The sequence below is a fragment of the Bombus huntii genome, chromosome 15 (assembly GCF_024542735.1).
Source record: "Bombus huntii isolate Logan2020A chromosome 15, iyBomHunt1.1, whole genome shotgun sequence".
NCBI lineage: Eukaryota > Metazoa > Arthropoda > Insecta > Hymenoptera > Apidae > Bombus > Bombus huntii.
In genome coordinates, this window is record NC_066252.1 from 6,820,199 (window position 1) to 6,844,830 (window position 24,632).

Consider the following 24,632-nt stretch of genomic DNA (forward strand, 5'->3'; position numbering starts at 1 on the left):
TGATGCATCGCATTTACGAAACGATAATTCAGAGCGTCGCGTATCGTCGAACGTTTCATAATTCAGCGTTCGGAGGCGCGCGCTCGCAAGAAGCAGCAATGCTTATAAATGATTTCGCCGTAGCTACGCGATGCATCGCGAGACGCCGAATTATCGATCCTTCAGCTTTCACCGCGTGTTTCATGCCTCGTCGCTGCCGGAAACGGTCGTTGAATAACGATTTCCAGGTTTTCTTACAAATTGCGCTTCCGCTATGTATAGTCGGTAAATGCACTGGCTAGCGAAAGTATTTGAACATTTATCACGGACAACCGTTACCTTTGATTTCATGGAAAACTCGAAGAAAATTCTGCCTGTTGTATGAGAAAATTATACGAATTAATTGGGTGAAATAATTATACGAGGAAATTAATTCTAGAGTTTTATCGAAGACCCTCGAAACCTACAGGCTATCGCTTAAATTATGGAAGAAAGAAAACTTTATGCTAAATGGTGGAATTATTCCCCATTTTTCAGAAATTTGCTTAAAAATTGACTTTACCAATTTGTGTGATTCTTCTAGGAAACCAGTGATAGATTGATATCCATCAAAATGTAAATTGCCACAGACGTTTGTAGTCTGCGTATAAACACGTTTGTCCCAGACTTTATTTCCACGAGTATCAGGTCCTCCAAAAAGTTTCTTTCGTTTCATAAGGAAATAATGGATGCACATTTTCCGTTTTATATTATTTTATCGAATTACGTATGACTCATTTTGTTTTATCAAAATAAAGATCACAACGTTCGACAGCTTAGGTTTCGTGTTTGTATAAAGATGCATCGTTGTAAGGACAAACTAATATATTAATAACAATCATTCTCGACGAAGAACGAAAACATAACAAAATAAATTATCGAAAATCCCAGATTTAGACTCTTTATCCACTTGAAATAATTTTTCTACACTCGTCCAAGCAATAATTCAGAATTTTCCATCGAACAACGAATCGTAGTGGATCGAAAACGACCAGTTTAAACGCCGCTGATCGTGCAACGGGGGTGGCAAAAAAGTACGACAGGTTCGGTTGAGGGAAAGTCGTAGAAGAAAGCAGTCACCTACGAAGCTTCCTATCGTCGACGAACGAAGGGGAAAAGAAAGTCGTTCCATCGGTATAAGAAGAGAAGAATATCGGAATCTTCGATGCAATCGTGAAAGAACAGAAGCGTTTCTGCGGCTGACGTGGCATCGGGGTGGAGCAATTATTTAGACGAGTTTCGTGCCGCCTTCGTGGCTATCGATCGCTTTCGAGACAAGGTTAAAAATATCTATTTGCATGTCGAGATGCATTATGGTAGATTAGGCTATGTGGCTCCTTGACTCTCAGTGTCGCCTTTTTTTGTGTCGTCGTTCCACAGCCGCACGAAGGTCAATGTTAATGGAAGCGAAATTTGTGAATGGAAGGCAGATTGCTGACTGTGATTCGATTACACGGTAGAACTGCATTTACCTGAACCAGAGTTCAACATTATTCGAATTGTTTTCAGTAAACGTTTGTCTAAGATAATTACACGAATAAATTTATCGTGGTCGAATATCTTATTCGCATGATAATATCACGCGTGATATTATAGAACCGAATTAACCGAATAAACCGACTAAATTCATTTCGCTGGAATATTTTATCCGCGTAATAAATAAATCTGATGTAGAACAAACTGTTTAATACTTGATGTGAAACTTGATTGAGCGATCTTTAGAAACATGTTGTACATATTTAGAAACATGTTGTTGAAACATGTTGATGAAAAAGAAGCAATTATGAGCTAATAAAAAGTTGAGCTCGTTTATTCTATTAACATTTTGTCTACCACGTTCTTACGATTGTAAAAATTGTATGAAAATTGACAGTTAGGGCATTTTGAATATAACCGATAAATAGAAGATACTTTGAAATAAAAAGTGCCCCATTGAACAATTAAACATTTTTATTGGAACATCAATAAAAAAAAAATGAGAACAAATCTTGCATCTAACTGTGTTTGCATCCACATCTTTGAGGGGTAATCTACGAAAATTATTATAAACACACCTCAGAAAATAATCGTAAATGCTGTTTTATAATCATATAATTGAAGTTAGAAGTGTGCACATACCTTACTATTCATATACAATGAGCAGATACTGTTTACTAACATCTTCTACACGTTTCAACAATATATTCTGCACGTTTTGCTTACGACGAAATAGCGAATGCGAATAGTTTGTTGAAATAAACGAAACCTTGTTATAATACGTCGCTATCAACTGTTAGCAAGACGCCACGGTGGTCACCCGTGACCACCAATAAGATAAACGGTCCATTGGGGAAGAATGTCGTCTTAGATCATCAATTTATTATTATTTTTCCATTGTATGCTTTGAATAATAAAAATACTCCCGTGGCGTCCTGAGCGAAACATGTGACTTCGGCGTGGCAGTCAAAGTGTTAATAACGTTCAAAATCTAAACGAACTATTGGGTTAGCAACTAGGCGATCGCGGATTTTGTCATTAGATGGTATTGACGAAATCCGCAATCGCTTAGTTGCCAACCCAATAGAAATTTTAAGCTTCTTATGATTTTAAATTTAAATAAAAGTTAATAGAGAAAATGAAATCTCTAAACGCGTGTATTATAGAAAAATAACTACCAATATCGTGATAATAATTGTAGTAAAAGATGTACGTTTTAATAATCATTCAAGTAATACGCTCGACGCTTTTCAAAAGCTAAAAGCCGAGTTGCGATCTTGATTTCCAGTGACATATCGTGATACGCGAAGACTGCATGCTTTTTCTGGGATCAACGTCGATAATTCTCGTTGAACGAAAAATAAATCGTCGGTGTAGGTGTAGGAGAGAAATCAGATATCCAGGTAACGTAGAACTGGTTTTCCGAATTTATCGGACTTCGATCCGATCTTTAAACGATTTGTAGACGAATCGACAGTTTGTACGCCCAAAGGATTCGGAAATCGACGCGCAATTTCAATTTCAGTTCTGTGTTTTCTCGTTGGAAGAGAATATTTGCTTAAAATAGCGATTACCGTATTGCTATTTGTATCGCGAATTTTTATTCGAAATATTAGTTGGAATGAGAATTTGTAAATGCTAGTTACACTAAGAATTCATTTTTATAATTGAAAATCTGCGTTTTCCTTCTTATGTTTAGTTTAAAAAACGAGAGATGGAGTTTTTTTAGGATTTTTTTTTTTTTTTTTTTTTGGAAAAAACCAGAGTACTCACTTTGGGATGTCGCCGATCTTCGGTGGTCGACATTTTCGCGCAGGAACGTCGCCCCATATGTTGTACGCTGCAAAAAAAAAATACAATATTTTTTAACACTATATCCGCATTTCTATTCATAATATTCTATCAAAGGAAAATTAATTGGGACTGAAATAAATTATAATATTTGTAATACTCTGTTTTTGTCCTTACTTATTTATCTATTTTCATTTTGCTATTTGTATTTTTAACTACGATACTCGAATGAAAATGAGGCAATTGAAATTGTAAAAAGATATCTATTTTTAATTTGTAACATCCTAATGAGAAAAGTCGATTGGAACTGTACGACTACAATATTTTACCTCTTTGCTTTTCATCCAATTTTCTACAAGAATTTCAAGCATAAATTGGAACAAACAAGTTGTCCGAAACAATTTAGAAAAGAAGCTAAAATTCTAAAATGGGTTCGAATTAGCTTTCGTTATGGAGTGAAGTTTCGATAATCGAGCGGCTCAGCCTTAACGAGTTCTCAGCTTCTGAATTAACACGCGGACTTTTCAACTTTGCAAAACTTCAAAGTTCCTGTCAAAGTCTCCAAGGTATGCGAAAGTTAGACGTGCAGATGTGTCAGCGGCTTGAAGGGATTTCGAGACACAGCCGAACGAAATTTCGAAGATATCCAAATTCAGCGAATTTCCAAAATTCAGTTGCTCCAAGTTTCAACATTCTACTGACCCAGAAATTGCCACGAAATTAACATCGCGCCGTAATTACCTGTGATAAATATCCCACTAAAAATTATTCTCCGATGAATGAATTCTAAACGAGAGAAGTTTGGTCGTTAAAATTTCGTACACACTGTATATACCTGTACGAGGTACTTATTTGTTTAACACTAAAACTACCGATCGTTAACACGAAGCTATTTCTACCAAAGCCAGTCAAAATGACTGGTCTTTTAAAAAAAAATACGTAGTAATAGAATATTCTTGTATTTATTGATTTATTACTTTCTCACAGAAGAAATTCCATGTTATGTAAAATTGTAGAACCAGTCATTTTGACTGCTGTGGTATTTCTAGTGGAATTTTCCTGATAACTGATATCGTCATATCGAACGATACGCAGTAAAAATTTGAAAAACGTGTGCGAAGTTGTACAAAACGAGGAAACTGGTCAATTGGGGTTCGATAAACAGATTGCAGGACCCTTTTATATTTGGTCAAGTACCAGTCATTTTGACTGGTATTGGTATAAGTAGCCTTGATACAAAATTATTTTCAGTTTGAATACATAAAAAGCAAAGTAAAATTCATTATATTGTTGTTTTAGTTATCGTTGCGAAAATCATTACACCCTTGTGGAAAAAAAAATATAACATGAAGTAGGAATTTTAAAATAAAATTGTAAAACCAGTCAATTTGACTGGTTTGGTAGTTCTAGTGTTAAAAAAGATGAATTTGTTGCTATGAGATCGAATTAAATGTACTCTGGTATATAGCTATATAAAATTAGCACCGGTGTTAATCCTTACTTTATATAATAAATAAATAAAAGTTAGCATTTAATAAACCTTCCTGTGGGAATTGAAAGATAAAAGAAAGCTACTTGTTTGCGGTGATGAATTTTTTAAAATAACGCTACGGTTCAGCTATTTCCTGATCGGCTCTTTCAACGTAGGATAATTGCTTGTTTGTTATCGGTGCTATCGAAAATAGGATGAAAATCGAGGCGGACATCGACGTTGAAAGCGTTCGATTCGAAAAACTGAAATATCCGTGTTAATTGTGCTTCGTTGTTACACATCAGCCCTCTCATTCCCTCATCCCCATGCTCGCTTATTCAACTTTTATTCCTTTCATCGATCGCTCATCTCGAAAGACATTTACTAATTATAAAGTTGGCTGTTCACTTTGAACACATTTGCGATGCACGATGTCCACTGTCCGCGCTCCAAACTCTGAACTCTGATTAAACTGCAACCCTTCATTTTTGATGCTTTAACCCTTCCACGAAGAGTTAAACATCACATCCGGCCAATTTATTTCCACTGCAAATCAACTTGGCGATGCTACACGGTGCAATATTTTTCTTTAGCAAGGTATTAACGAATTAATTTGCATACATTTTTGTGGAAATGTTACAAATAGGAAAGTATATAAAAATTAAAGCAAAGCGCATATAATATGGACAAATATACGAAACGTATGTAAATTAGAATTTTTTTAATGTTTCTATTAATTAAAAAATAGTCTTCTTGCGACTATATTATGTTTCTTCATTTTAAATATGGAATTGATATAAAATGATGTAAAATTTAAAAGTTAAAAATGTAAACAGCGCAAAGTTCATTAAACAGAATGGGTGGTTATTAAAATTAAAGAAAAAATGAGACTAAAGTTAATTACGGTGAAACTAAGAAAAAGTATAAGTAAAAACATTTCCTGGAAACTGTACGCGACACATACGTCCTGTCAGGGATGAGAGAATTAACGCAAAATGTACTCGTCACTGCGACAAAATTTCTTCTTTTGTCAGTTGAAAAAGTCTCATATCCCTTTAATTATGCTGTGCAAGCGTAAACTATGTCACGCACAAAATGTTCTTCGCCGTGGAAATATTCAATGAAAAGGGAAAAAGTTGCGCGTAATTCAAAGAGAAGATAACACGAAATAAAATTTACAGTGATTATAAGATTAACCTAAATTCAAAATAAACTCTTGCATTTAATCTAGAATATTAAATATTGCCTACAAAAAAGAAGAAGATAAAAATTGAACAATTGAAGAAAATTAGCCGATGCAAATCACATTTTTGTTTAAGCTTAATCGTTGCTTGTTTTAAGCAGAAATCGTGAGATTTAATCTAATTCTCGTCTGCGTATCATCTTTTCGATTCGTAGAGCATTTCCAGTTATTTCGAATGTCGTCGAGGTAAAACACGATTTATTGCTGGAAGTTGAAAAGTTTGGCTTTCCGCTCCGTCGATGGAAAGCAGAGGTATCGTAAACTCAAAAGTTTCTTACAGGGCATAGAAGGCGAATCAGGTTATGGCGATTCTTGGAAACCGATCTTGGAACGAATCCAATCGTCGCGAATCTGCTCGTTATCGTACGTAAGATCGAACTGGTAAAGAAAAATCGTGAACGAGCCGGCTTCCATTTCGATGGAATTCTGTAGGCTTGAAAAACAGCCAAAAAATGGTAAATACTCGATAACTCGAGTTTAACGAGGGTTACGTAAGGGAAAAATGTTATCGATAACAATTGAGTGATTTTTTAATATGTACCAAGGAAATGTCAATAGACACGTTTTAGAAACGTGTTAAAAAATTTCGTTGACCGAATGTTCACTCGAAAAAATAAATACCTGTATATAACGTGCACACGTGTACACAACGACCGTGTATATTAATAAAAACAATAGCGTTGCGTTCTTCGTTGAAAAAATAACAGTGTACATATGCAGAGTGTAGAGAAAGGTTGGGGATAAACTTTAGAAACGCGAGTACTTGGATAGTTTTGACCAGATTTCCAAAAATACGAAATATAGTGACACGATTTTGATGTTTCCCTTTCTCGTCACTCTTTCCAATCTACCAATTTCATTACATTCCATTTCAACAGAATTCATATTTCTTGCCTGTGAATTTTACTTTTTACTTTTAGGAAGAGCAAAAAAAAAAAAAAAAAGAAAGAAAGAAAGAAAGAGAACATTGAGACTTGTATTACGTCTCGCAATTGAGATCCCGGTCTCCTTATGAACTGGCCACCGGTCACACTTCTCCGCTATCGCTAAGTTTCGTGCCCTTAAAGACCTTTTCCCTAATTGACCGCTGCATCGTAATTCAGGTAGCTAAGAGGCTGCTTTTTTATATATATATCCCGAGGATGCCTCGGGAATTAATCGAAAAAATTCTATTCTCTTGACAAATTGAGCGTGAAATCGCGTCAACATTAGCCATACAACATCGGCCACATACCTCATCACCAGCTTTCAACATCACGCTCAACCAACACATCATAACCTTACGCACAATTTCAGAAAAACCTTCAACTGAACAGCTTCTCCGAATAGTCGCACATTGACAAAACAGAGTCGTATTTCTTCAGGCTTTGTAAAAAAAATTATTTTATTTATGATAATAATCTATGGAGGTTCGTGCGTAGAGGATGGCTGGTACGTGAGGTTTAAAGAACGAGATTGCTCGTTGTCGAAATCGTCGAATATATTTAAAATAATAAATTAATGTACAGCCATTAATCGCTGAGTCGTTAATACAAAGTACAAATCGCAGAATAAAATCGCGGATGGAAACTCGATAAATGTTCGTCACGTAACTCGGTAGATCGCTCGTGATACTCGGAGATACTCGATGATACTGTCAGATACTCAGTGTGTACTCTATTGCTCGCGATCGCGTCCGTTTATTTATACTGGTCCGGGGGAAGTCGGAAATCTTGATACTCCGAGGCAAAACAACAACATGATTCGAATTGTCCTCTAACTCATGTGCCGCTACAAATCCAATAATGTTTTATTTAAAATAATTCATCTTGTAATAAAATCTGAAAGAATATTTTCCTCGTATAACACACAATACGAACATCTTGCAAGTGCGGATGGTTATTGATCAATAAGTTTGAAAGCTCCGAGTGGAAAATGAATGCCGATGAGATTGGGGTTCGTTGGCCACGATTAGTATCTGTTTTCAATCATCGGCTTGATTTCATCCGTGATTTGATTACTTCCGATAAATTGGCTTAATAACGTGACAAAGCATCTTGCCACGCTTCGATTACTGATCCGTTGTCAATTTTTAATGAGCAGGGGATTTGGAACCGTGGTTGTTTTTACGCCAACTTTGCCATCTGTCGTTCCTATTTCCTCTCTGTTTTCCTTATTTCTTCCTTTTGCGTCTTTACGTTTTACGCGAAATATCGAACATTTTTTTTAGCAAATGAAGAAAAAGGTGGTGAATTATTCGAATGGAAGGAACACGATGTCAGGTGACTTAGCTAATGAGAAAACTCGATAGACTCCAACTTTTTCCTATTAATATCGAGCCTTTCAACGGTGATTATTTACTTCCACGAATTTATTTAATGCAAGAAAATGATATAAATGAACGAAAATAAACGCTTCAAGTTAAGTAAATAACAGATTACGTGATTAATTTGAGAACTAGTAGTCCTGGATTAATTTACAAGATAGAAAACAAGAGTATTTTAAGATTACAGTCGTTCCAAGGTGATACATCATTAAAGTGCATTACAAATCGAACAGACAATTATTGGGTTGGCAACTAACTGATTGCGGATTTTGTCAATAGCTGGTATTGACAAAATCCGCGGTCACTTAGTTGCCAATCTAATATTTGTGTTTTAGTTCTATTGAAAGTCTTCAATTTTCATACTAACGTAGTTTCGATTTCTCAATTTCCCTAGTCGCATAGACATGGAGATTCGGCACCTAAGAATCGCTCATTTCCTCCTTTTATCCGCGGTTTCGTCGCCCTCTGTGCACCGATAAACTTCGTTACCCCGTTATTGCACTCGGCGAACGATAATTAATTGAAAGGTCGGTGATCAAAGCCGGACAACTTTTCGTCCGATTGGAACGAGGCGATGGATCTAAAGGAAGCGAAGGAAATTAGATGAAGCACACGATGATAGATAAGAATCGACTTCGAACTTAATTACTTTCTCCCAGGACAGCTTCGGAATATTTTGACAATATCAATTTATGCCATCATAATACTGTTTTCTACGCTTTTCTATACGTACAGCTTCCGTTCTACAACTTGATTTTATAAAGTCATTAAAACTTCTAACGCTACTCGCTGCACAGGCAATTAAAATTTAAAAGACGAGAGGCAGAAAGGTTATATCTCTTCAAGCTCTAATTACAAATATCTGAAGTGACACGGATTAAACGAAATTAAAAAGTTAATACAATTATAGCAAGAAATTAGAATAAACGAGATAATTAAAGGAAAAATTGGATGCAAGGAGAAGCCACGTCCTATTAATCGTTTAAACATTAATACTTTAATTCAAAAGTCAATTTTTCTAGCAAGTTTGTACGACAACAAAATGAAGGGGCAAGACAGGTGTAAATTTGAATTCACACTTTGCTCGTTAATATGACTCGATTGGCTGCTAACTCGATTGATAGCCATCGACTTCTCAGACGACGCCATCCGACTCAAGCAAATTTACCTTCCGGTAAGATTCATTAACTAACCGTATTAAAAAAATTGCCATCGTCTCTGGTCGGCGTCCTTCGTGCCCCTAAGGCTAACCTGTTGCCCCCGTTTCCCGTGAGAAATTTCGTTACCGCGCTGATGCACCCGCTAGACGATAATTAAACGATAATTAATCCCTCCGCTGGAAGATTCGACCGAGCATGGAGTCATCGTATTTTCCGTTATCAAGAATTCTGTTGGATTTTCTCGTCGACAAGAGGGATATCTAGAAGCTAGAAGGACATACTCGTTTTCCAGGTATAATATTGCGCAATTTCGTCACAGAAATTGCAATCTTTCTTTTTATATCTTCTTATTGCGATCAAACAATAATTCAAATGTTTCTAACGTTGATTTCAGTGGTTTATTTCAAGATCGATTCTGAATGTTATATTTGTCTATAATTATCGTTTCTATAAAGCTGCTGTGCTTGTTTCTTGATAGACCCGCGAGATAATAACGAGAATATTAACGTTGTGTTAACGAATTTTCTTACATTTTCCAATGAAATCCTAGGAAGTTGCTAATATCGATTTTAGCCACAACTAGCAAACGATTTCTCAAATTAATGCCAACGTTCAATCTTCCTCCACGTTTTTCGATCGACGACTATTGAAATTGAAGGTATAAACAATTAAATAGAAAATTGCAAAATTCAGATCAGAAACCTTCTTACATTTTCCAATGAAATCCTAGGAAGTTGCTAATATCGATTTTAGCCACAACTAGCAAACGATTTCTCAAATTAATGCCAACGTTCAATCTTCCTCCACGTTTTTCGATCGACGACTATTGAAATTGAAGGTATAAACAATTAAATAGAAAATTGCAAAATTCAGATCAGAAACCTTCTTACATTTTCCAATGAAATCCTAGGAAGTTGCTAATATCGATTTTAGCCACAATTGGCAAACGATTTCTCAAATTAATGCCAACGTTCAATCTTCCTCCACGTTTTTCGATCGACGACTATTGAAATTGAAGGTATAAACAATTAAATAGAAAATTGCAAAATTCAGATCAGAACGTTTCATTCGACTTCTCAAAGACCTAACCACAGCACTGGCTGTTTATCGACGAGTAAAGGATTCCCAATAAACCTTAGAACGTTAATCGTTGGCGAAAATTTGAGAGGAAGGAATTTAACGTTAAACGCCGCAAGGAATTTGAAAGGTGGAAATTGCTGGTCTTCTCTCGATCGAGCAAGCGAGCAATACGATCGGCGATCGTCCGTCGAAGGAAGAATTGAATGGGGGAAAGCGGTATGAAGAGCAGAGAACGAGTCGCGGGTCATTTCCAATTACTCCGCTAGACGACTCGTAGGCACAAGTCAATTGTTAAATCGCCAAGGGTCCACGAATCGCTTGGAGCCGGATCTGTGTTCGTATTATCTCGGTCATATCCTCTTTTCCGTCCATAACTAGTGCCGGCTAACTCTCTGGCTGCTCTTAGCTGGAATCGTTCCAGTCACACACATCTATATACTACACACGTGCAGAGATATCGATCGCGATGACGATGGAAAAATAATTGTCAAGATTGCGATCGCTCTACTTCACGTGCACGGCTTCTGCTCGAGACGTCTGTCGTTTCGTTCGTTCACTGAAATGGGCAAACAACAAATCTCATCAGTTTTCTCTTGATATACTTATGTCACTTATTTATCTTGCCTGTTGCGGGGAATAGAAAGATAGCGAATGGATTTAAATCGATTACGGTTAATCTGTGGATTTTTGGGCACTTAAGGGAAACTTAAAGGTGCGGAAATCCACCTGAGACGCAAAAATATATAAAATAGCCGAAATAGAATATACTCGTTATGGTATTTAATGGACAAAACAGATTTCTTACCTAGATTCCCTTTTTTCTGTATTTTTTCTTTTTTTTTTTTTTTTGGTGATAATGTAATTTACGTTATATGAATATTAATTTGCATAAATATACGCACTCTGGTTACGTACGGTGTATTAACGAAATGTACAAATGAGAAAATCTCCCTCTTGATATATCTGTTTTATGCATTTATCTTACTATTGGGGAAACAGTAGATTAGATAACAAGAATTGTTTCAGTTATGATATATGAACCAAGCGAGTAAATAATGAATTTAAATACTGTTGCGAAAATAAATGACGAACAACGAGAGAAATAACCTAAATAATGTTGATATGTTTCTTTTTTTATGTATTTGGTATCTGTACAAATATTTAAGTAAATAAGATAAGTGAGAATTGTATTTTTATTTGACAGAGAATTTGGCTCGATCATGGTATATCGAACGAAATGAGCAAATAAGAAATTTAAATAATATCGATATAGATATTCGTGTCAAGAAATGGACAGTTTGAAACGTTCGTAAATCATCTGCTCGCTATTAAGTTTATCGTCGACTCGGCACGTGGACTTTTCCAAATCGAACGCCAGCATTTGCGCGAGTACGTGTGCACAGCACACACATCACCTTGACACACTTGCGGAATTAAAGGGATGCGTGTACGGCAACGAATACGCGAGCTCGTTTATCATCCATCCTACCGGATGAAATATTTTCGCAATTATACAGAGGCATAACTGCATCTCATCCGAGATTTCGTTGCTTCAAATTATCCGATTGATATACCCACGATATGAAACGTCGTTTCTGTGAACTGATATCGTTCATCAAATTTCGCCTTACTACCAAAACTTTCGTCAACTATATTGAGAAGGAGAAATTTATTACAATTTACGTATATTAAATATCGATAAGATTAAACGTTAATTTTGATTCAATGAATGAATTAATTTAAAAAAATAAACGAAATAATTAATTTATGTAGTTTCATTAATGTAAATGACGATATTAAAAATTCGCTATTAGCTGTTGTGAACAATCGGAATATAAGACATTGCTGTATTCTTAAATTAATTTTGTTTATACTACTATTGTATTAAATCCCTACTTTACTGCATTCCTATATTCTTAAATATCTACATTACTATGTTTCTATTAGAGTGTCTGAAAAGTTTCTCTCGTTTCATAAAGAAACAATAGATGCACAACATTTTTCGTTTTATATTATTTTGACCATTAGTTTTTTTATCCTACAATTTACATCGTATGATCCATTTTACGTTACGTGCAGTATATTAATACGTGTAATAAAATATAATATAAAAATGTTTTGCATCTATTGTTTCCTTCTAACACGAAAGAAACTTTCCAGACAACCTAATATTATTCCTGAATCCCTATATTCCTAAATCGTCAAATTTCTAAATTCCAATATTTTTATAGTTGCCATATCCCTCTCTTGAAATTCGTACATTTCCAAATTCCTATATTTCTAAGTGTCTAAATTTCTAAACTTCTATGTCCCTAGATTCCTAAATTCCTGCATTTCCAAGTCCCTAGATCCCCAAAACCCTGCACTTCTAAGTCCATGGATTCCTAAATGCGTGCATCTCTAAATCCCTAGATTCCTAAATTCCTACACTAGTAAGTTTCTATGTTTTTAAATTCCTAAATCGTCAAATTTCTAAATTCCAATATTTTTATACTTGCCATGTCCCTCTCTTGAAATTCGTACATTTCCAAATTCCTATATTTCTAAGTGTCTAAATTTCTAAACTTCTATGTCCCTAGATTCCTAAATTCCTGCATTTCCAAGTCCCTAGATCCCCAAAACCCTGCACTTCTAAGTCCATGGATTCCTAAATGCGTGCATCTCTAAATCCCTAGATTCCTAAATTCCTACATCCCTACATTTCTATACACATCTCTATGTTTCTCGATCCCTGTATCCTGAAATCCCCAAATTTCTACATTTCCACGTTTCTACATTTCTGCGTTCTTGCATAACCAAATTCCTATATCCCCGAGTTTCTACATTCCTGTATTCTTCTATTCCCATATTTCTATATGCCTAGATCTCTCTAAATCCCTAAACTCGTACATTTTGAAATTCTTATATTCCTAAATTCTTCTACATTTCAAGTTTCTACGTTCGAAAAATGCATCGACGCGATAGTGGGATAATTCCATGGAAACACGAGCATCGAATCGTCATCGATATCGGTGTTTACGTGCTTAGGGCGAGTTTATCGTGGCGCTTATATCAAGGCCTGGCTGTGATCGACAGTCAGCTCCATTAATCAACGTAAACTCGATTAAGAGTCACGAAGCAACCCTCTTTCGACCCTCTGCGACCCTCCTGCTGGTCGAACCCCGAGGGCACGCTGCGTTTAGGGGTTGAAACCAACGGCCACAGCTGCTATAATTGAAATCTACGAATTTGCTGAGGTTTAAGTTGTATATAGGAAGGTTTAGAATATATCGGGTGAAATTGATCGAGAGATTACTCTTGGCACAGCAATTTTCAGTTCATCAGGATACCTAAAATTCACTAAAATTGTCCATCCCTTTATTTTTCTTTTTACTCAAGTTCTCCGATAGTCCGGAAATTCGTTTTTGCATAAATGTAGAAATTATTGATCGTAAACTAATTAAGGGACTATTTCTCGTCTAACGAGAATTTTATTCGGAAAATACATCAGGATGTCCAAAAATTAGACGAAATTGTAGAAAATCTTTCTTTACTGATTTTTGGAGAAATCCTTTGATGATTAGAATACTAGCCTTACAGAGGTTTAGATCCTATTGGTTAAAATCAATCAGAAAGTTATTTTCATTTTAGTAAGGAAGTTTGAGAGAAATGATAAAAAATGTAGAATTTTTGTTTCATATTTTCAATCGAATTCAATTTGAAGTGTAAATGATCGATGATTAATATCGATATTATTGGAAGACGGACGAATAACGAACAAAGAAAGAAAGTAAATTTCTTTCCATTTTATTTGCATTTTAAATTCTCATCACAATTTTTATTCGAAATGAGAATCGCTGATATGCGATAGCGAATGTCGTTATTATTTTACCAGAGGAATGATAGAACAGATACATAATAAGTAGGCAAAAGCATGCGAATATCGTTTCTGTTTCGAATCGAACTCGATTTGAAAGGATATAGGATAATGGACATTAGGTTATTCAAATGTTAGTAGGAAATTGTGTATTTCTAGGAATTGGTTAGAGAGAATCACGTACTTCCGTTTCCATTTCGCGAAATTATCAGAAAATAATCAACTGCGACCGGTTGGATCCGCATTGCGTTGGTTCATGAATGTGCATGAACTCGTACGTAATGAAACGTCGTTATTGATTACTGATAATCCAATCAGCGGCATGTATTACTCCTCGGCATGTCGATTAAATGGTATTAATTAATCCAAAGATAGAAAGAGAAACCGAGATGATCTTAACGAACCCGGTTCTCCGGTTTCGAAATCTCTTGCTCTCTTCTAAAATATCTGCACGATAAACTTTTGAGTAAATGGAAAAATATCAAAACAACTTGTTTGATTATGCCAACTAAAATCGCAAAACTTGCTCCAAGATAAATAAATAAGAAGATAGGAAACGTAAAAAAAGAATTAGAAGACGGAATTAGGCGACTTCTCTGGAATATTCTCGAATATTTTCATTCTAGTTTTTCTTTATAGTAAGAATGGAAAAATAATAAAATTGGACGTTTCTTCAACGTCAAAAAACGAAGGCAGACAGAGAATCAGAAATAGCTGTAGTTGAATAATTCCGTTTGCAGGAAAAATTGTGTAGAATTCTCGAGCGAAGGAAATCAAGACAAACGGTAGAAAACAAGGGAACGTTGAAGTTGGAATCGTATCATCTGATCTCGAAACAGTAGTCACGTCTCGTATGTTTCTGCCAGCGTTTCGTAAACAGAGGAGTTTGCTTCATCGGAGTTTGCCTGAATATTTGGCTAACGAGCGAGAGTATGTCAACGAAGTCTGATGAGGCAAACTGCGACGATCGTAGCCTGTCGACGAGGAAACGTGGCCATATTCCGGAAATCAATAACAGCGAAACAATTAAGAACGAGTTGAATAGCAAGCAACTGCGCGTCCTTTTTTCAATTTAAAATTGATTAAAAAAGAAAAAGATGTAATATAATTGCCCTTGTCGCTAACAATCTGATGCCACTTTAAATAAAATAAATAATAAGAGCAACGATTGCCCCTTTTATCTTCGTGTATTCTATCGTTGCAATTCTTGCACTCGACGTCCAAGGTTTTTTTTTTTAAATTAAAGATAAAAATTATTACAAATAAAGTAGAATAATTTGAAGTATAATACGTTAGAGAAAAACATTTTTCCAAATAAGAAATATGTGCAAAAATATGCAATTCAAGGAAGATACAAACTGTTGCCAAAATACCGTAGAATTAAAAAAAAAGCAGAAGTTCTATGAGTTTTTTGAAACTCTTCAAAAACGCGAAATTCCAAAATGGAAAATTACATTACGCTGGTAGTTTCACGTATATCTCTACACCTATATATTCTTTTTTTTTTTTTAACATTCTATTAATCAATGTCTTTGCATTCCACGACTACGTGTTAGTTATTCTCTACGCTTGTGTTTCCACTCGCCATCAGAAGGCAACCTGACTACGAATTTACATTGTAAATTCAAACAAATTAGTTTTGACAATAAATCTTTCCAAAAAAACAATTATACATATTCTAATGACATTTTCCAACAAATAATCATCATTCTATTTTTATCATTGCTTACTTTATCCCAAAAACCAACTACTCGACTAATTTATGACAAAACAAAGAAGAAAGTAGAATTTTTACATCACATTCTCCTTCATATTATTTCCGTTTGATATTCAAAATATCATTTCCACGTTCTGTCAAACCATTCTCTGCTTTTTGCGACCGTTGCCACGCGACCATCACCTGGTCAAAAGAACACGATCCAACTCACCTTCCATCGTTATATTATCCCCGAGCTTCATTTCGGTGCTCAGTGTGCTCACTGTTCCGGATGGTCCCACGTTGTTCCAGCCGACTAGCCGTCAATCGAACCTTCCCAAATCGCTCGATGGAGACACGAGCGATTATTCTCTGGAAATGTCACTTTATCTCCCTCTCTCTTTCTCTCTCTCTCTCTCTCTCTCTCTCCCTTTTTCTTTCTATTTCTGTTGCCTGTAAATCGCAGGTATCCAATTACCAGGGACCTCTAGACAATCCCTTTTTTCCCTCCACGAGCTTTCTTCGTCCTCGTTAAGCGACCAACCAACGTGCCGACGATCGCACGCCTTTCCCACGTCATGGTCAACGTGTCGTTGCGAGATTAGACGATCGAATTATCAAAGATTTCGACAAGCTGCTGACACACGGACCAGTCGATGAGTCGCGAGTTCCCTCGGTCACCATCGATCGCGAGCCTTCCGCTTCTTGCAAGGTCATCGTACCTCCTTCGAAATGCAAAATCTTCGCTTTGATTCTGTCGATAGAGCCACGATGGATCTTTGATTCGGTTGTCGTGCAAGAACCAGAGCAGAGTTTACGGACACTTGATGGAACTGTTCATTGTGGACCTGTGAAAGAAAGAAACGATGTTATATTATATTTATTACATAGAATGATATATATATATATATTATTATCTTATATTAAAATTAGTGGTTGTTCTTCATTGGAAAGAAGAAATACGTATAGCAAGTGGAAAAAGTATTCTGACGTAGAATGGAGACCGTAAGCATGATCGTTCAATGTCGAGGTCACCTATTTCAGGCTTCTGCGTTTGAATCGGTTTTTTTTTACAATTTGCTTTTCATCATCGCGTTTAGTATTTTATCAGCAAGTATCTTAATATTTGGTAAATAAATACGTACACGAGTCTATCCGGAAGATCAACTTTAGTTTCTCTTTGCAAGAAGATAGCAAATTTTGAAATACATTTATAGAATGTCCGAGTCTTAAGAAAAACACGTTTGCGTTCGTAAAAGTTAAGAAATGAAATTACAAAGTAAAATTTCAAATTTGAAAATGCAATTTACTTTTTATTCGTGTTACGTATATAAAATAGATGAGTTAGATGGTTTCGATGAAAACAAGTTTCCCATCAGCTATAGTTAAAGTACACGAATAAACCATGTCCTCGACACACTTCAGAAAACTTCCTCAAAGGAAGAATATTAGTTTTATTTAAACATTAAGACAGCAGCAAGCCACTAAAACGCCTAGTCCAAATTGATATTCACAGGAGCGTCAAAACTTTGCATGTTTCGCGAAAAACGCGTTCCCGAAGAACACACGAGTTCCATAGAATTTTAATACTTCGCCTAGACTTTGTGTAGCGACAATAACGTTAAAGCAGTGCTTAAAAGATCATCTTGCAAACTTTCTTGCGTGCAATCGCGAATCTACCCATTTAAGGGTGCAAAGGCTTAAAAAAGTAGGGTAAATCTAACATTTCTTCTCGCCTACAAATATTTGCTAAAGGATCAACATTTTTATAGGAAATTTCCAACAACATTTGAACTCTGTATCACATAAAATTAGAAAATGACGGTGGTGAAAACAGATTATCCTCGATGTGGCATAAAACATTTTCATAGCTTGGAAAAATAAAGAAATGGCGGCTTGTCAAGGAAAGCATTTGATTTCACGCTGACGAAAAGCAACTTTAAACGTTTGAAAAAATTCAGAGAATAACGTTTAAAAATTTCAAGTTAATCCAATGGAGAGTTTCGAAGATCTACCGGGTGCAAGGTCGAAAAACGTAGTTTCGGGAAAAACGTGTTTGAAGTTTTAAGTTAACCTTCCTCTAAAGTAAAAGAATGCGTTCGTATTCAGCGTTGGAACCTCGCCATTTTTCAAAATTTCAAAGTACCCTTTTACCACGGTATTCTAGATGTATACAGCTTTAAAAAGATATAAAAAGGATTTAGATTTCTTGAAGCAGATATGGTTGCATGGCTTCTTAACTGAAAATTCCTAAATGTGGTAATATTCCCAGAGGAACTTTTGACAATATTTGCAGGAAAAGTTAGGATGACGATATTACGTGAACGTATACAAGTTCGTAAATAGTTTAAATTTATAAAAAAAACCCGATAGACATTCTATCAATGAAATCCCTAGAATCCCGAGGTTCTTAGTCAATTAAGCTTCTATAACCAGAAGCTTCTATAACCTCATTTATGAAGGAAGAAAGGAAGAAATTGATCTCGGTTCCTTTTTATTTTTTTATATACAAAACATGTTTTCAAACTGCTACCAGTGCAATGATTGAGCTACTACGATGAAACGCTACTAAAAGTATCGATAAAAATAGGCCTGTGAAAAAAACAAACGATGTTATATATATGCGTAAATAAATGAAACAAGACTTTCAAAAATCCGCCACAGTAAAATTTCATTTATCTGAATCGCGTTTGAATATAATTTGCCTGATTTATCGTTTGATCCGAGTACAATTCATCTGACAAACGAAACAGAACTAACTCAAAGACCACACGTCGAGCGTTCGTTAAAACTTTGCCCCAATAAACACGGCTCTGCCGTATTTTATTTAAAAAGCATAGAAAATTGAAAGCACCGTGTCTGAAAAAGCTTGAAGAATTTTAGATGAAAATTCATCTAAATTCGATGGAGGTCGTAGGTATTACGTTACACCGGCCTTTTATTCATTTCTCATCGATGAGTATCCAGGCAACTGGGCCACAGGAATCCAATGGACTCTCGGTTCGACCAAAAGGCACGGAACCATAATCCAGGCGCTTTGTTCCAAAGGAATTCCGGGAATTTAGTTCGTTCGTCGTGTATATCGACGGGATAAGATGAATCTGTCCAGGTTTACGTCACGCATCATGCACACACAATTTCTGATGCGTTAGATTGTGCGCACCGCGATGTGCATAATGTTGATTGACGAGGATCGATGCTGCTATTAATAAAAGGGACTTGTAGACGCTTCATCATCGAAAGGGACTTCGTGATACTGCGTCAAATTCTAGTAATTTTCGTTTACCTACGAAACTTGTAAGAAACTCTTATGAATATTCTGCGTTTTATGCCAGAAGCCTAAAAATTCCATTGGCGATGTAACGAGACTCAACTATCGTGATTTTATTCGTAAAGCTTGAAAGAAATATGAAAATCTTTATGACAAACTACAGGATATATATTTGTTGTATATATTTGATAGAAATTAGAAAAATAATTAAACGGTCAATTATAAATTACATTAACAAACCTCAATATTCATCGAGGCTAATAGTATACAGGATTAGGGCTGGCTACTCACGTTGTATACTAATTTTATACTAAATATCTTGTAATTCCCGTACACGTGTTCAGATTGATTTCAAACTCGATCGATATAATCACGACAGTGTGTTTTTACAGCGAAAATGAAATTTCCAAATCTTCTGGGCAACACATACGACATGGACATAACACTTTTCTGTGATAAGCGTTCAAATAGAAATTAGACGCGATAGAAAAATTATGCGAAAAATTCTCAAACCCCAGGCACATTCGTCATAATATCGCGCTAAGCATATGCACGACTACAACAACCATGAAATCATCACTCGACTGTAAGATCGCTGTAATTTTAGTTTCGTCAAAAGGAAGCAACTGTGATCAAACGCTTCTATCGTAAATTTTCTATTTATTTTCTTCGATACACGAAACGAGGCTTTCCTATAAAACAAGCCCATTTTTCATTTTCATTGATTGTTTGAAAGCCGCAAAAGCAGAAAAACCAGAGGCACAAGGTAACATTTACAGACTATATTTCCCTTTAGGAAATAAGGGAGAAGGGAAGAGCAACATCTACGGTGATATTTTCAGTATTCTGTGTACATTTGAACGAACGAGGATCCGAAGCGCGTGTCGCGTAAAATTGGAAAGGCTTTTTCGAGTCGTTAAGTAAATCCTGATAAGCGGAACATCTAACGTGGCTCGTTAAAAGTGTTCCGCTGGTGTTCGAACGATGCTCATCGTTTATTATTTCCGGACGTGACTTCGCTTCCGCTATCGGTTCTCAATGAAAGCGGTTAGAAATATACATTTTGAACCGCTATCGCTTAACGATGATACACGTTTTGCCGTAAGTCGTTGAAGAAAATAAAATATTAAATAAATTTGTTACTTTCGGCGATCGATACTGCTACGTTCTTTGAATTTTTATGTCTCGATAATTCGTAATTTTTGTAAGAGGAATATTATTATTATTGAGAGAAATTTGTGTCGTTAAACGAACTTACAAGTTTCCAAAATGAATCCCGTTACTTTCTTTGAATTTTTATATCCGAATCTGTATCTCGTTTTAAAAAACAAAAAGATTTTTGATATTTCGAAACAAAACGAAAAATTACTTTATATTATTAACTTTATATCAACGTAATAATTATTTTATGTTTCCTTAAATATGAGATATTCGATAGTGATAAAAAAAAAAAAAAATGATTCGAGAAACACAGAAGAGCGAAAAATTTGACAATAAATTTGTTTATGTGTTGGAATTATTGGAACGAAAGATTTGTAAACTAATATTCTAACAACATTTCTAACATTTTATTCCATTCTTCCTGATGGAAAGAAAATTCCAGGGACTTTTCTTTAAATTCAACAATAATTCAGACATAAAATATACGGGGTAGTATTTCAATGAAATTCCTTACATTCTACTCTTCGTATTTATTTAATGTCCCCAGAATTTGGGTATTTTTTTTTTATTAAAAAAAATCAGAATAAAGATTTGGAAGGTTTGGCAAACGACGAGCATTTCATCCTTTTTTCTCCCTTGTTTTGGAACGTCCTTTGCAGAATGATAAATATGTTGAATTTTCAGCAGACGGTAAAAGCGCTGGAAAATTATGTGATTTTATATCCGACTCTAAAAAATGCTGCCGCAAACCGGCATACATCTCCGTATCGCATAAAATTTGTGGCTATCTTCGCTCGATATCTCCAATTTTTTGAGCCTTTATACATTGACCCAATTCCTCCTCAATACAATAAAAGCATGGTAACATAATAAAATAGTGTAATAAAAATATAAGTAGCACGAGTTAAAGAAAAGAAAAGAAAATAGCGATGGAATATAATATTCAAGATCTCATTAAAAAATCGCCAATTAACAGAAAAATTCATCGAAGCTGGCGCTATCGAAGCAGACTCAAACTAACCCGGATTGGGTCGCGTTAATTGAGCCAATATTTATTTTTAATCGTCCCCGATAATACGAATCGTCCTACCCTGCAAATCCCTTTAGTGAAACTAACCAAACCTCGATTTCCGCAACACCAACTTTAAAAAATGTCAATCCCGCATAAAATATAGAACTTCGACAATAACTTTTATTTTATCCATACACAATCCTACGTTGAAGTTGAAGGAATAATGGAATTTTTAGATGCGTGTAGCAAGATTTTCGATCAGACCATCGGCTGATTATTCTACGGAAACGTTTAAAGAGATAGGAAGAAAACGAGTTATAGGTTTCACAAACGTCTGTTTCCAGGAGTTTTGCTGTCGAGGTTACGACGGTTAGTCGATGAAATTTTCAACGTGTGTATAACTATTATAAATCTTCGAAATATGTTGTTTAAATTTTCATTACAGGCTGAGATAAAAAAAGCTGTAAAGAATGAACTATGCTTGTACCGACCAATTGCAATTTCCTGGGCGAGTTTTTACACAACATATGGTAAACTAATCCTTTTAAATCCTCAAAGAAAGTTTGGTCCAACCTCGAAAAGGTTGTTCCATATTGAAGAGTATAATATATTGTACATATCTGTATTAATATCAGCTACCGTGGCTTGCTTCTATTTTTTCCAGGAGAAAATTCTGTTGCATAAATTTTAACAACTGCTTAATACCAATACCAATATATTTACAAAGTCGAGATATCAATATTTAAAGTTATGTTTAAAAAATTCATGTTCGAATAATTTACAACACACAAGTTCCCGCTGTTTCAAATCTCTTTTCTAACACAAAACTGGAGAATCAAAGCTTACGCTATTTTACGTATTCCATGTTGACTTTGGTATTTTGCAGGCAAAGTTTATTGTACGAAAAACATTGACATTTGGCTTATCGTCGTTTCTACATAGAATTTGAAATTGTCGCTAACTCTATATCAGGTTTAACTCGCTTTTGCAAAGGTACGACATTGGTACCTCTTACAGCAAGTCACAGAATCCTCCTACTCTTATTATACCGATCGACGTAAAACCATTAAAACAAATGTAACGCTCGTTTTTCACTCCATTTAAACATCGCGATCATATCGCTCGATCCACCCTCGACAGTTTCATTTTCTACCACTGGTAGGTGTATCGAAATTCTCAGCTTCTCAATAGACGTACTCCGCGTCCATTGCTCGGGGATCAGAGCTACGAGCACTCTGGCTGCCGTATTCTATGGAACAGGACCAGGTGGACGAGTGGGAATGGTCGTACGGAAGGTTGGAAAAGGAAACAAAATTTCACAAATGTGTTTCCATTTGAAATTTTTTCCACGATCAGTATCAGCCAGCTATTCGCGATACTCGTTCGTGGCATAAGTCGTTAAATAAATCTCTAAATCACCAGCGTCGAGTCTACAGGCATCCCTCGTATCATCAGCGATCCTCGAGCCATCAGCAAGCGTTTGAGACGCGTGTATGTTCACGCACAGAGCGGACCTAGGCATTTCGTGTACTTTAGGGAAGCTTCCCCTGGCTACTTAACCGAAGCTCGTCGAAATTTACGGCGAACTTGGAACGTTTGCGGAATACGAAAAGCGTTCCGCGATATTAGGAGCTACATACATAATAGAAGATGCCGGTAGCTGAATGGAAGACGCTGCTGATACACTGTGTTGGAACTTACGTAGTGATTTTACCTCGAAACATAATCCTGAGGGATAGTTATCGACCAGGGTTATTCTTGATGGGTGCACGTACGCGACTTTTGCAAGATTTTCACGTGAGATATGCACATCGTGTATTAGGTTTTATCCGGCGTCTATTAGTACGGATACAATTTTGTACACACTTTTGTCAGATAGTCCTAAGTAGTACGAAGATGGTGAATTTTAAGTTGCACGAGTGTTTTTAAAAAATCGTTCGTACCTGGTAGGTACGTTGTTTTCTTCCATCGTGGAAATACCTTGGTGTTTCTATTACGTACTTGATATTTCGCAAGTATGAATCTGATTTGTTATAGCCGTGCTAAAGTCTTTGAAGTTGAAATAAACGAGCATTGTAAATATTGGGTTGGTAACTAAGTGGTTGCGGATTTTGTCATTAGGTGGTAATGACAAAGTCCGCAATCACTTAGTTGTCAACCCAATAGCAGCGTGATGTTGCGGGGAGAATTTGAATTTGAAATGGGCGGAATACTTAACGTTTTCCAGCTCTGAAGCTAATTTGTTATAACCGTGCTAAGATGTTTGAACTCGAAATAAATCAGCATTGTAAATGGCAGTGTGAGGTTGCGGGCAGAATTTGAATTTTAAATTGGGGGAATTTTAGAGAATTATTTTGAGATTGGGGAAGTTCAGATATTTGGAAATAATAATCAGTGGATTGTGAATTTTTTAATGAACAGAGGTATAGAAAATATCAAAAGTGCAGTACTCGTTATAATTTTTATTGGATGAAACAAATCTCCGGGTAGATTTCATCTTTTTAGTTGTATCCATAAAGATATGAATTTATACAAACATCTGCAACGTAGAAATTAATCATGCTGCAGCAGAATCAAAGATGAGAATAAAGCGATAACAAGTAATAATTAGACCGTAAATTCTTCGTAGAAATTTACATTTTGATGAACGAGAGACAATAAAACATGGAATTGAGTTTCGTTCGATTTCAGTGCAACATGGCAAATGTCGGGTAATTAATGCTCGGTATTCAGAAGTATAACGCATAAAATAACTCCAATATGCTAATTAATTAATATGTTGCATTTTAATATTCTAGCAACGTGAAATGATTATTCATTACACACTCAATGTGAAAATTAAATATCCTCTCATTATCATAGAATTCCACGAACCTTTAATGACCTGAAACCAACTTGAAAAATAAATCTCAATGATAATTTGTATTTATTAAAACGAATGTAAAAGAAGAATGTCAACAAGTAAGTATAAAATCAAACCTTTCATCTTCACGCAAACTGATGTTTTTAATCAAATCTCTCTGTTTTTAGCTGTATCCACGACACCTACGAGCGAGATTCTTTTAACTAGATTTTGTTATTACTTTCGACGT

At 35.6% G+C, this 24,632-nt stretch overlaps 1 protein-coding gene across 8 annotated transcripts in view; it reads right to left on the reverse strand.

Annotated features, from left to right (window-relative positions):
- Positions 1 to 24,632, reverse strand: part of LOC126873647 (uncharacterized) — a 127,367-nt gene that overhangs the window by 81,139 nt on the left and 21,596 nt on the right. For all 8 annotated transcript variants that reach the window (XR_007692481.1, XR_007692478.1, XR_007692480.1 and 5 more), the window contains 2 exons: positions 16,329 to 16,944; positions 3,268 to 3,334 (listed from right to left, as the gene is read on the reverse strand). Coding sequence is in view for 3 of the 8 variants with exons in the window: in XM_050634726.1 (XP_050490683.1) it covers positions 3,268 to 3,334; positions 16,329 to 16,359 (98 nt within the window). In the remaining 5 variants the exon portion in view is untranslated. The remainder of the gene's footprint in view (positions 1 to 3,267; positions 3,335 to 16,328; positions 16,945 to 24,632) is intronic.